The 12485-nt window shown below is 55.1% G+C and overlaps 1 protein-coding gene across 3 annotated transcripts in view; it reads left to right on the top strand.

The window, feature by feature from the left end:
• The window catches only part of Tpcn1 (two pore segment channel 1), a 56892-nt gene that overhangs the window by 17898 nt on the left and 26509 nt on the right, over window positions 1–12485 (top strand). Inside the window, exons 1-2 of one of the 3 annotated variants that reach the window (XM_052755210.1) lie at window positions 4130–4330; window positions 11486–11625. In XM_052755210.1, coding sequence (XP_052611170.1) covers window positions 4297–4330; window positions 11486–11625 — 174 coding nt within the window. In that variant the 5' untranslated portion in view covers window positions 4130–4296. Of the gene's footprint in view, window positions 1–4129; window positions 4331–11177; window positions 11394–11485; window positions 11626–12485 lie in introns of those variants that run through there. The other 2 variants (XM_052755212.1, XM_052755211.1) reach the window with 2 other exon arrangements.

The raw sequence follows: 12485 nt of genomic DNA, 5'->3' as shown, positions 1-12485 counted from the left end.
CGGTGTTGCTGAACAGCTAAGTCAGAGTCCCGTGTAAAGATTAAACAGGAGGGTCACTGTATTCAGTCACAAGGGAGGGGTGGAAACTTAGTAACAAAGTGTCAGGGCTCCATCATCCACAATAAAGTGGCCACACTGCAGGTGGTGTCCTCTTGAGCCCCGAGTCATAGAGGAAGGTCTCTCTCCGAGCCCAGCTCTTCCTCATTCTGAATTCTGACTTCCTCTTAGGGATTGGGAGCTGATTTTCTGACTCCAGCGATCCTGGGCTGAGCATCTGAAGATAGTTAACTTCCTTCATGCCCCCCAAACCTCTACTCCCCACCCCTGTGCACTCTAGACAGACATCTGAATCTGAGGATGGTTAATTTCCTTGATGCCCACCCCACCCCTCCCCCCCACTCCTATGCCCTGGACAGTCCAGTCAGGAGCTCCCTTCCAGGCCTCCAGTGCAGGTCTCTTTATAATGTCTCCTTCAGGCTGCTGTCCTACTAGATTGAGGCAAAAGAAAGAGAACTCAGCTCACGCCTGGTCACTGACCACCCAGGGTTTCAGCTCCCTGGAGACGTGGACTGCTCATTGTGCCCAGACATCCGGGTCTTTTAGGACGTAGACTTCCTCCTAATGTCACTTTCTAGGGGTGCCTGTGCCCTGACTGCTGCTTTTCTGAACAGAGTGGCTTGCAGCAGCCCCAGATGCACCCCAGATGCTGGCAGGTGCAGCATTCACAGAGCTGGGTCCAGGCAACCCTCCTGGCAAATGACCCTGGTAGCTGCTGGGTCGGTACTGTGGATCAGGCAGGGCTCAGCTGCAGCCCTGTATTGGTTGAGTTTGAGCTAGTCCTGTCCTGGGAGTATGGGTTGTCTGCTGGCCTGCAGGGGCCCAAAGGGCTCTAGTCCCTGAAGTGGGGCTCACAGTATTTTAGGTGCTTCCAAGTAATCATGACCAGATGTCTGTACAGATGCTGAGGTCTCCACCAAGGAGCAGCGAATGGGGTAGTGTGTATGTATGTGCATGTGCACATGTGTGTCTTTGAGCCCTTACATGTTTGAGATATTCTGAGCACTCTGCAAGGCAAGTGCCCAGTCGGTGCTAGGATTAAGTGTGAGGTGGTGATGAGCATAGAAAACCACTGTGTGACACACCCCACCACTGGAGAGCAGGTGTTACAGGTCCAAGCTGGGCCTGGAAATTCATGACCTGAAGAAGGTGGTGTCATGTAAACAGACAGTTCTCTCCTGCTGGCCAGTTCCTGAGCAACCATTCAGAGGCTTACATTAATTATAAATACTCAGCCGGTAGCTCAGGCTTATTACTAACCAGCTCTTACGCTTAAATTAACCCATAATTCTTATCTATATTTAGCCACGTGGCTTGGTACCTTTTCTCAGCACAGCGTTCTCATCTTGCTTCCTCTGCCGCTGGCTGGCGACTCTCAACTCCACCCTCCCTCCCATCATCCTCAGTTTGGCTTTCCCCCCTAACTTCCTGTCCAGCCTCCGGCCTGTCAGCTTTGTATTAACCGATGAGAGTCATACATATTCATAGTGTAGAAGAGGATGGTTCCACAGCAGTGTCATGTATGGATTACCAAACCATAGGGGACGGCAGGGACCAGACGGCTCTGCTCCCGGAATGTCATTGAAGCCCATCAGCGTGGCTGTGGTTGGCCTCTGGTGTGAGTGTGCCGTGGCAGAAATGGATCTTGTGGTTTGATACAGGTAGAGTGAGCAAAGATGGGCTTGGACCAGATGGGCCCCGTGGCTGTGGGTCCTCGGGCGGCCCACTGCCGAGATACTGGAGTCTTGGGAGCCAGCAGCTTGGGAGTCCACACCTGTAACCCATAACCTTGTCCTGTCAGAGGCAGCAGAGGGGAGATGGGAACTCAGGCTCCCTCTCTGACCTTGGGGAAGTCCCTTCACTGCCCCACAGTGCCCCCACTTGGCGGATGGCGGCATAACAGCAGGGTCCAGCTCCTGGGGCATTTGTGTTCTGTATCTACCACCTGCTGAGCCCTTAGAACAAAGCGTGGTCCCGAGGGGCTCCAGTGGGAGTGAATACCTTCACTGTTGCCAGTCCCCTGCCTCGGCCTTAACCTCTTTGCGACTCGTTAAGCTTCTGGATTTCAGAATTCTCTTGAGCTTTCCAAGTATACCTTGTTCGCTGCCTGTTTATGCTTCCTGCCTGGACTCCCCACTCTCTACCCCTCTCCCCATTCTAGAATGGGCTGCTTATCTGTCTTCCAAGTGCCGGGATTATAGACATGGCCAGTCCCTCCTCTTCTGTGGTTTTGAGGGGGAGGGTGGGCACTGTAGGCAGTACCACCTGCCATGCCCGTGACACCCTTGGTCTCCTTTCCCAGCCTCCCCCTGCCTGCCCCCTTCCCCTCCCCCCCTCCCTCCAGACTCCCCAGGGCCAGCTGTCTCTGCCCTGCTCCTGCCTCCTTCCTCTTCCTCTGTTTATTGCTTTCGACCTTCTGGCCCTTTGCCGCCACCGCCGCTCCCCCTTCCCCCCTAGACCTGGTAGGGCAGGCTGCACGGACGAATCCCTTTGGATTTGCCACTCGAGTCCCGGTCAGGTGGCCTGCAGACAGAGTTAGAGTTGGCACACAGCTTTATCCTGACCACTTCCGAGCCAGGACTTCTAAAACCGCGCCTGACCGGCAAGCTGTCCCGCAGAGCCTTCTGTCGCTCCTTGGGCCCGAGTAAGCCTTTGGCAGGACAGGCGTTGAGGTGGTGCCAGCCATCGGACCCAGGAAGGCCCAGGGCCAGCTTGACCTTCCTAGAGGCCAGCGTGTGTGTGCCTAGCTGTGCCTTCACTACAGGAGCTAATACCGGGGTCCACTCCCCACCCCGTCTCACAGCCATTTACCAGAAAACAGAGGCTTGGAGGAGGGCAGCGTGCTTCCTGCCTGCTCCTCCGCCTTTTGCCCCTTTACTGCTCAGTTTCCACCTGGGGGGTCCTTGAAGCACCGCCCACACAGGAGCGGCACGGCGCCACAGCCCCTGCAAACACCCCCCCCCCCCCCCCCCCCCCCCCCCCCCCCGGCAGCCCTCTGCTTTATTTCCCCTCCTCAAGTTTTGCCCATGGAGTGGGACTCTCAGCGACAACTGGCAAGCAGTTCCGTGGATGCTCATTGTCATTCTGGTGGGCTCCCGTTTCCAGAGGGCTCTGGGTGCTTCCTGGGTATTTGCATTTATTTCTGCTGTGCCCAGAGCACAGCTGCCGCGGGTCCCCAGTGCGTGGGTGGGGAAACTGAGGCCCCACGGAGGAGGACTACCGATGGTGGCAGGGGAGCCCATGGAAGGGATTTTCTGGAACCGCAGAGGACATGTGTGCTGGGTGTGTGTTTAAGAGCGTGTGAGCGGAGGGCAGTTGGAAAGGCAGAGTGTGGTGGACTTCCCAGCACCAATCAGGTCTGAACTCTTGCATCGGGCCCAGCCGCCCTCTCCAGGCCTCAAGGCCAGCAGTGGCTGCCTTGCCTGCTGGGTGTGTGCGGGCAGCGCAGCCCCTCTCCTGCCCACCCGCTCCCTCTCATCCCTCTCCCTCCCTCGCCTCTCTTTTCCCCAGCTTTATGGCTGGCATATGGAAGCCCTTTCTATTTATCCACTGCACCAGGATGCTGCATCGTGCTGTGCTCCAGCGAGCGGAATCCTCAGAGTCCCTGCAGGGCCATTTCGGAGGCTGCATGCGAGGCAGCCAGCTGTTCGCAGGGAGCGGCTGGGCCCGTGACATCAGTGTAGAGGCGGCATGGCCATCTGTGCACTTGGGTCATCCTGGGCTGTCTGCGTCTCAGGGATGGAGGCGGGCCGTGTTCTGTCAGTCTGGGTGGTTGTTTTGCGTCCTGGTGCTTTTCATTCCTTCTCTCCGGTCTCCGATAACTTTATGGTCACGGTTCTGGGCCCTTGGCCAGGGCTAAGGGAGGACTTCCGGGGAGGGGACTACACAGATCTTTAGTGGTCAAGGTCTTTATGTCTGTCTGCTCAGCCCGAGTTTGAAAGGAGAGCTCTGCCCAGGGCACTGGCAGTGGAGAACACCCTGTTTGCTGCTAGGGAACGTTCCCCCAGGCTTCCAATGCCAACTTCCCAGTGGCTGAGTGTCCCTGAGCCTCGCCTCCTCTGTCTTGTTCCAAGCTGTGGGTGTCAGAGCCAGGGAGACTGCATTTCTGCTGTCCCCTCGGACCCTGTCCCTACGTCTCTTCGCGTTTCCAGCTGCCCCCCAGGCAAGTGGAAACGCAGAGGCCAGCTGTTGTCCTTGGAGGAAGCTGAGGAAGGCCAGCCCCGTGACCAGCCCCTGCTGATGTCATCCTGGCCCCTCCATCGTGCCTCTCGTGGTATGCCTTGCTCCTGGCCCTGCAGGTCATCTGGAAGGTGCCTTTGTGCTCCAGGCAGGGACGTAGTCAAGTCCCAGGGGAGAACGCCGGTGGGGTCTTTAATAGTCCGGGTTGGAGAGGGTCTGCCGCAGCAATCTGTAATGAGGAGCTACACTGGGGGTGATGTTGTATGAAGCCGGCTCTTTTTACCTGGAGATGTGCTGCCTAATTCTCCTGGGAAGCTCTGTGGGAGGAGGCTGAACAGGTCTTGTCACCAGGGTAGGTGGATGTCAGTGGTCACCGGGGCTGGGGCTGCATAGCCAGGGATTCTGGAGCAGATCCAGGGAGCAAGGCCTCAGCGGGGTCAGGGGCTAGACCACGCACTGTGGCGACACACCGAGAAGCCACAGGGCATTCTCTGCTTACTTCCCGAGATCAGTTCCCCCTCTGAACTCGCAGGCCACTCGTTCCGCCCTCTCAGCCTTGACACGTCCCTTCTGCCCTGCCGTGGGGCCCTTAACTGTCCTTTCCCTCTGGAAGGCTGCCGAGCCCCTGAGCACAGCTCATACAAGGCACAATGGGCCCTCAGGAGCTGGAGCGACTCCAGCCTCAGAGCCCGGCAGCCGAGCAGGCACAGGCAGGGAGTTGCAGCTCAGACTGCGAGAGCTTTTGGACCTGAAGCCACCAAAACCTCCACGTGAAAGGGCTGGGAGAGCTAGTGGCTCCCTGCCCACCACTTATGACCTTTCCGTAATCCCTAAATGCCCTGCCCAGCCACCTGCATGGACTGAAGGAGGCTTTATGGAATCACCTGTGGCTTCCCTGAAAAGCCCTTCGGTGACCCAGGTTACCCAGAGCCTTTCAGCCCTGTCCCCGCGGGAGAGCCACTAACAGGTCCCAAGCCTTGCCAAGTTCTGCGTTGTGTTCTCCATGGAGAAGGGTTGAATGAAGGGAACAAAGTGGGGGGAGGCGCTCGACTGCCCACCCGGACATGTGAATAAGCATGGCTCCTTTCTGTGCTTTTAGAAGGGTCTGTATACAGAGGGACCGTGTCAAGCCCCTTAACACCCCTGGGCACCGCCTAGTGCACTGTGGGTAAACGCTGCCAGGTCCTGTGCCCAGCTCTGTGCCCTCGGCCTCTGGCCACCTGTTGTTCAGAACTCCGTGGGAGCCTGTGGGCTTCAGGGAGAGATCCTTCATGTCACATCGGTTCTGACAGATTTGCTGATCCTGTATGCACCGGACTGACACTGTTCTGGGCTCTGGGGACACCGCAGTGACCGTGACAAAGGCCTGTGTCCTCGGAGAGCTGACATTTAGCCAGGGGAACAGGCAAGCATGTCAGGTTCTGAGCATTCACTGGGCCGTGTGGGGTCAGGAGTCAGAGACAAATGGCCGTGGGACTACGTAGAGGAGCCAAGGGCAGTCGGTCCTGAGACAGCGTGAGGATGGGAAGCTGAAAAGCCGGAGAGAGCTGACTGCTTAAAGGTCCTTTAGGCCAAAAGTTCCAGAGCGACTAAGGAGCCAGAGTGGTGAATGGGTAGATGACCTGAGAGGGGCCATTTTAATTGGAGTGAGTGCTGAGGGGTAAATGCTTAGGGTTTCCCAGGGAAGCAGAAGATCAGTACCAACTAGCTGTGTGTGTGTGTGTGTGTGTGTGTGTGTGTGGTGGGTTATACATGCCCATACATACATGTGTGGAGGCCAGAGGTTGTATTCCAGTGTCTTGTTTGAGACAGGGCCTGTGCTGAACCTGAAGCTCATGGGTTTAGTTTAGACTTGTTGGCCAGGGCCCCCAGGACCTACCTGGTACCTCATCTCAGTGCTGGGGGTATAGCCCCACCACAGGCAGCTGGGCATCTGAGAGAGGGTCCTTGAGCTTATCCACAAGCACTGTACCAGCCGAGCTGTCTCCCCAGCCCTGCCTTAGTTTTCTTAAGGTGAACTGGGAGGTTCACACACACAGACACACACACACACACAGATACACGGACACAGATACACAGACACACATAGACACACACACAGACATACACAGACAAATACACAGACACACACATAGGAACACACAGGCATACACAGAGACACACAAACACACACAGACATACAGAGACACACAAACATACACACAGTAATACACATACAGACATACAGAGACACAAATACATAGATACACACAGAAATACACAGAGACACTCAGGCACACATGGACATGTACACAGACACACATAGACAGACATACACAAACACATAGATACCCACACAGAAACACTCAGGCACACATATACACGTACACAGACACACAGACACAGATGCACATAGACACACACATACACACACACACACACACACACACACACACACACACACACACACACACACACAGCGGATTTCTCTGATATAGAAAAGGCCATGGGGCAGAACAGCTAAAGGACAAGTCCATGGAAGGGGTTGGGCTGGTCCAGGAGAGATGGTTCCAGCTGTGGCAAAGCAGAAGGGCCAGTTTAAGAAGAGAGATTACAAAGACAAAGAAGTTGACACAGTTGCACCTATTTTATCCGTTATCTGGTGCTGGTGGCAGTGGCCAGCGAGGAGAGCTCGAGGCAGGACTCCGTGGGGAATCATTTTGATCCTAGGGGCGGGGCCTGTCCACTTCCTGCGGCCCCACCTGCCTGTGTTGATTCAGCTGTTCCCTCTGCTGTTAGAGGCCAAGGACAGCACACTCCCAGCACCCCCATCCTGCCTCTTCACAACCAGCCAGGACAGCACACTCTCAGCACCCCCATCCTGCCTCTTCACAACCAGCCAGGACAGCACACTCTCAGCACCCCCATCCTGCCTCTTCACAACCAGCCGGTGGTCCTCTGTGGCAGATCCTCCAATTCTAGACACATTTGCTCACATCTGGACGTGGTGTCAGCCGCAGAATGCGAAAGGTGTTCTCCCTAGTGAGGGAGAAGCCGTTCTGTGTTGGTGATGTGCCTGTGTGTCATTCCAGGACAAAGCCGAGTGACTTCGAGATAGGTTGGTGGGCAAAGGGAGAGGCTCCTGTGTGCTGACAGTGTTCTGGTCGTCTTGGAGCAGAGCAGCTCAGCTAGGCAGTGTTGGTGGGAGCCCTCGGGCCCCAGCACACAGCCCAGGAACTGCTGACCCCCTCAGGGCAGTGCCTGAGTTTGGGGTTGTTTCTCAAACCACCTGCATCTGCCTGTCTGCTTTTGTTGATTCGTTAGTCAGCTTGTGATTTTTGTTTGTTTGGCAGTCTTAGGAAGATCAGGCTGGTTGCAAACTGTAGCAGAGGATGACCTTGAACTCTCATCCTCCTGTCTCAACCTCCTAAGTACTGGAACTACACATATGTGCTACCAAGCCCAGTTTCAACTTATAGATATGTGGTGCTGGGGGTTGAACCTGGGTCTCTGAACATGCTAGGCAAACCCTCTATCCACTGAGCCACATCCTCAGCCTTTCCTGTTTTCTTGTGGTCATTGCTGCCTACCTGTAAACACATTGACGCTCCCAGTTGCAAGCTCAGAAGGGCCAGCGTCTTTTCCCAAGAGGCGCTGAGTCTCCTCTCTGCTCCAGCATCGGCGGGCAGTGGCTTCAGAGCCTCCTCCAGAGGCCCTGTGTCGGGGTACTGGCCGCCTCTGCAGGTGCTCCTGCAGAGGGTGGGTCATGGGCTGACCAGGAGCCTCCAGGGGGGTCTGTCCTCGGATGCCCTTGAGCAAGGCAAACTGTTGGTTCCAAGTCTGGGATACAATAGAACGCGTGTGCCCAGTTGAAGTGGAGCTCAGCAACACATCACACTAGAGCTGGAAGTGACGCTGTGTGCTTTCGTCCCCATTCCATTGGGGCTGTGCCTTCTGTTGGGAGCTTCCTACCTGCACTCTGTGCTCACAAGCACGTGCACGCACACACTTGTGCGCATGAGACTTGCTCCAGAGCTGTGACCAGCAGAGGAACAAGGCGTCTGGGTTAGACAGGGAGAAATGAATCGAGCAGTCTGGTTCTCCACGACCACACCTTACAAGGTATCCCCAGGAGGAGCCCAGGGTCGGGTCGACACACTGTCATTTGCACGGCTGTCGGGAAGCAACCCGTGTTTTCCAGTAGCACGACCCCCTGCCTAGGGAAGCTGTGGGGGCGCTGAGGCTGCGGCTCCCTCGTGGAGCGCTTGTCTGGTGTGCACGGATCCCTAAGTTCCGTCCCCACCATGGGACTGGGGGGTGGTGTGGTAGGATGTTGGGGGCTACTAGACATAAGCGATGGAGCTCAGCGTTGGGGATCTGCAGGATTGAAGCTGCGAGCTTAAGGTGCAGCTCCGGGAAACACACCTTCTGGAGAGCTTGAAGAGAGCACACTGGTGGGTGAGGGTCCACAGAAATGGAAGGCTCAAGCAGCTCGTGGGAATGGAGAAAGGTATTATTATTAGGGGAATTTGTTTGGGGGGTTCTTCTTTTCGAGGCAGGGTTTCACTGTAGCCCAAGTCTGTCATGATCCTCCTGCCCCCATCCCCAGAGTGCTGGGATTGCATCGGGCCACTCTGCCTGGTCTAGTGTGTACTTTTGAGAAGTTAAAGCTTGTGACCCGTCATCTGACCTCTAGGTATTTATTTACCAAAGGAATGAGAGCGCACACCCCACATCAAGCCTGGCGCCTCAGCAGCTGCACCTGAGGCAGTTGTCTATGGGTGTCGGGAAGTCGGGGGAACACCGTGAGTTACAAAAGGGAGTATGCTCAGTCGTGCAGAGCTGATGCACGACTCGACGCAGCTGCACTTCAGGATGGTTATGGTGAGAGGAGGCAGGCGCGTGAGCAGACTGGGCAATGTCTTAAACAACGTTCTCAGCCATGCAGAGTCGTCAGGCAAGGTAGCAGCTGAGTGGTCCTCTGGGGTAGGACAGGAGGCAGAGCAAGTGACGGCTGTCATCCTCTTACTTAGGTTTCTTATTGGTGAATTTTGGGTTTTTTTGAGACGGGGTTTCTCTGTGTTGCCCTGGATGTCCTGGAACTGACTCTGTAGACCAGGCTGGTCTTGAACTCGGAGATCTGCCTGCCTCTGCCTCCCGAGTGCTGGGATTAAAGGCGAGGCCACCACACCGGGACTTTATTTATTTATCTTTTTAGTTTATTTTTTCGGTGCCAGGGGTTGACCAAGCTAGTGCTTTCCTGGTGTGTTGTGTTTCTGGCCAACCGTTACTTTTGATTCATTCATTCATTTAACTAATTAATGTGTTGGGTTTGTTTGTTTGTTTAGGGGGAGACAGGGTCTTGCTATGTAATACTGGCTGACCTGGAACTTGCTATATAGACCAGGCTGGCCTTGACCTTAAAGAGATCCACCTGCCTCCACCTCTACAGAACTGTGATTAAAGGCATGTGCCATCATCATACTTGGCTTATTTTTAGTATTTAATTATTTACTGTGTCTATTTGTGCATGTGTGGAAGTCGGAGGACAGCCATGGGAATCAGTTCTCTACTTCGTCCGTGTGGATCCTGGGGGTGGAACTGAGGTCATCAGGCTTGGCAGCACGAACCTTAACCCTCTGAGCCATCCCACCAGCCCTACATTTTATTCTGAGGCAGTTTTCGAGTCTGGGTGGACTTGAACTCACTCTATAACCCAGGCAGACTTTCACCTTGCAATCTTCCTGCCTGGGCCTCTCAGGTAGCTGGGCCTCCAGGCCTGTGCTGCCCAGCCCCAGCTGGTTTAACTTCTTGATTTAGCATCTGCTTTCACAGGTGTGCACAGACATCATACCTGGTGGGGCTGAGGGTGTAGCTCAGCGGTAGAGCACCCCTAGGGCCCTGGGTTCCATCCCCGACAACACCAAAAAACACAATTGCCAAGCCCTACACTTTAAAATACGTACATTTTAGTGAGTGTCAATGGTCTCCTCTGTGTGCTTTTTATAAGTTTGTGGAGAGAGCCTTGTGAATGGCCGTACCCAATGACCCTGGTCTGCATGCATTTCCAGGTCAGAGAGATCTTAGAACCCAGTTGCCCTGCAGACCTGACCCCTTCTGTCCTAGCCTGTGTGGCTGTGTGCACCACACGTCTGCTTTCTTTCCATCGGCCATTGCAAATGACAGCGTCCAAACACTGGGCTCCTCCTGTGGAAATCTCGTGTACAGTGTGGATTGTGGGAACCAGACTGTCACAGAGCCACTTCTCGGTAGATTAACCAAGTGGACTCATCGCCCAGTGCTCAAACTCAGCATGCGTATCAGGAGAGATTGCGGACCGTGACAGGCCATGTGAACATGCTCAGACTTTGGAAGTCAAGGGTCCTGCTGACTTCCTTCTCGTGCAGCCGGAGGACAGAAAGAGCCCCTGTTTCCCAGCTGACCCAGGACAAGTGCCAGATGCAGCTCCTGTTGACTGGCTCCAGGGCTCGCCCACCATGATCCCTGGCTCTGCTGGCAGGCTCCGGTCAGCTGCCAGCAGAGCCAGGGCCGGCTCGGTCCAAGCCAAACAGTGTGGCTGAGGCTGGGAGAGGGCACTCTGCCGAGACAAAGCAGGGCAAGCAAGGTTCTGGAAGAGATGGGCATGGGTGGGAGCTCGGGAAAGCAACAGATGCTCCTGCTCCCCAGCGGGGTGGGGGCGGCATCCACTTTGGTTAAATGTTTGACCGAGCAAGATCTCCACATGCTTCCGAAAGTCAAAAGTCTGCGCCGCGAGCCCTCCCTCCTGCCCGCCCTTACCGCTCACAGCCAGATTCTTTCTTGTTTTCCTTCCCTGCATTTCTTTTTCTAAAGATACGTAGGCATGTGTAGGTTTAGTGGTTCCCTCCCCCACCCCCTCTGCTCTCTTGTGCTTTTTAAAAAGAAATACATTTATTTATTTATAGGAGAGGGTTGGCGTGCCCGCATGCCCACTGCGCCCATACGGAGGTCAGAGGACAGCTTAAAGGCGTCTGTACTCCGCGTGCATCCCAGGGGGTCGAACCCAGGTCATCGGGCTTGGTGGCAAGCACCTTTATCTGCTGAGTCATCTTGCTGGCACTTTTTTTTTTTTTTTCTTATTTAAGAGGAAGAAAGCATTTTTTGATCAGCCACCCTGATGCTTGTTGTTAGCGGTACAGGTTAGCACGATGACAGAGTGACCTTGTGCTGAGCAGTTCTGTGTGATCTTCAGCCCGGGTTCTCAGCCAGTCTCTCCCCTCTCCCAACGCAGATGGGGGCAACCACAGCATCCAGGACTCCCAGGTTCCCAGTCTGGTCTCCGGGACGGACAGTTCCCCCTCCAGTCCCCCCTCCAGTCCCACCGGACACAACTGGGAGATGAATTATCAAGAGGCGGCAATCTACCTCCAGGTGAGTGCATCTGGGTCGGTGCCTGGGGGCAGGGGTGGGGCGGGAGTGGGGGGTGAGGCATGCAGCCAGGACTCAAAAAGATGCTCGGAAGGCAGCTGCAGTCTTCTGGCCTGTCCCTGCTCCAGACCTGGTTGTGCCATAGGAGTGTGTGTGCGGGTCCCTCCTCTGAGCCTCCTTTGTGGCTTTGCCCCTCCCCCCTCCCCCCGGTCTCCAGTCTGACCCCTCTGTCTTCCCAGGACCACGTCCACAGAGCGAGCTCTCAGGGAACATTTTATCTACCCTGTACTGTAGCAGGGGGTTGTTCACGCAGCCAGCAGGGGCGACTCCTCAGTCTGTTCTCCTCATGTACCTTCCTGCTGCTGTCAGGCCTGAGAAGGGGTCACGGTAACCGTTTAACGTGTTCTAGACCAACATGGCTGTTGATTTCTGTACAGTGTCAATTCAGCACAGTCAACTGGGAGACGTTCCCAAAGTTACCCGCACAGCTAAAGTTGCCAAAAACTCCAACTTACCTGCATATTAATAGTGTGCGCACGTGTGTGTGTGTGTGTGTGTGTGTGTGTGTGTGCCTATGTCTGCATGACACATGTGTATATGTGTGTATATTTGTGTGTACGTGTGCGTATATGTGCGTGCCTATGTACATACATAACACATAGAGCCACACACCTATCTGAAACTTTGTTTATGTAAAGAGTAAACATAGGCTTGAGGAGAGAGGTTGGTCGGTCAAATGCTCGCCCCACAAGTGAGGACCCAAATTCAGATCCCAAGGACTTGATGGTAATTCCAGCCCTGGGGAGGCAGAGACAAGTGGGTCCTCGGCTGCTGGCCAGCCTAGCCTACTCTTGGCTCTGGGT

The sequence above is a fragment of the Peromyscus californicus genome, unplaced genomic scaffold, assembly GCF_007827085.1.
Source record: "Peromyscus californicus insignis strain IS unplaced genomic scaffold, ASM782708v3 Scaffold_2__1_contigs__length_46816999, whole genome shotgun sequence".
NCBI lineage: Eukaryota > Metazoa > Chordata > Mammalia > Rodentia > Cricetidae > Peromyscus > Peromyscus californicus.
The sequence above is the reverse complement of the archived record's forward strand: the minus strand, read 5'-3'. Positions and strand labels throughout refer to the sequence as shown.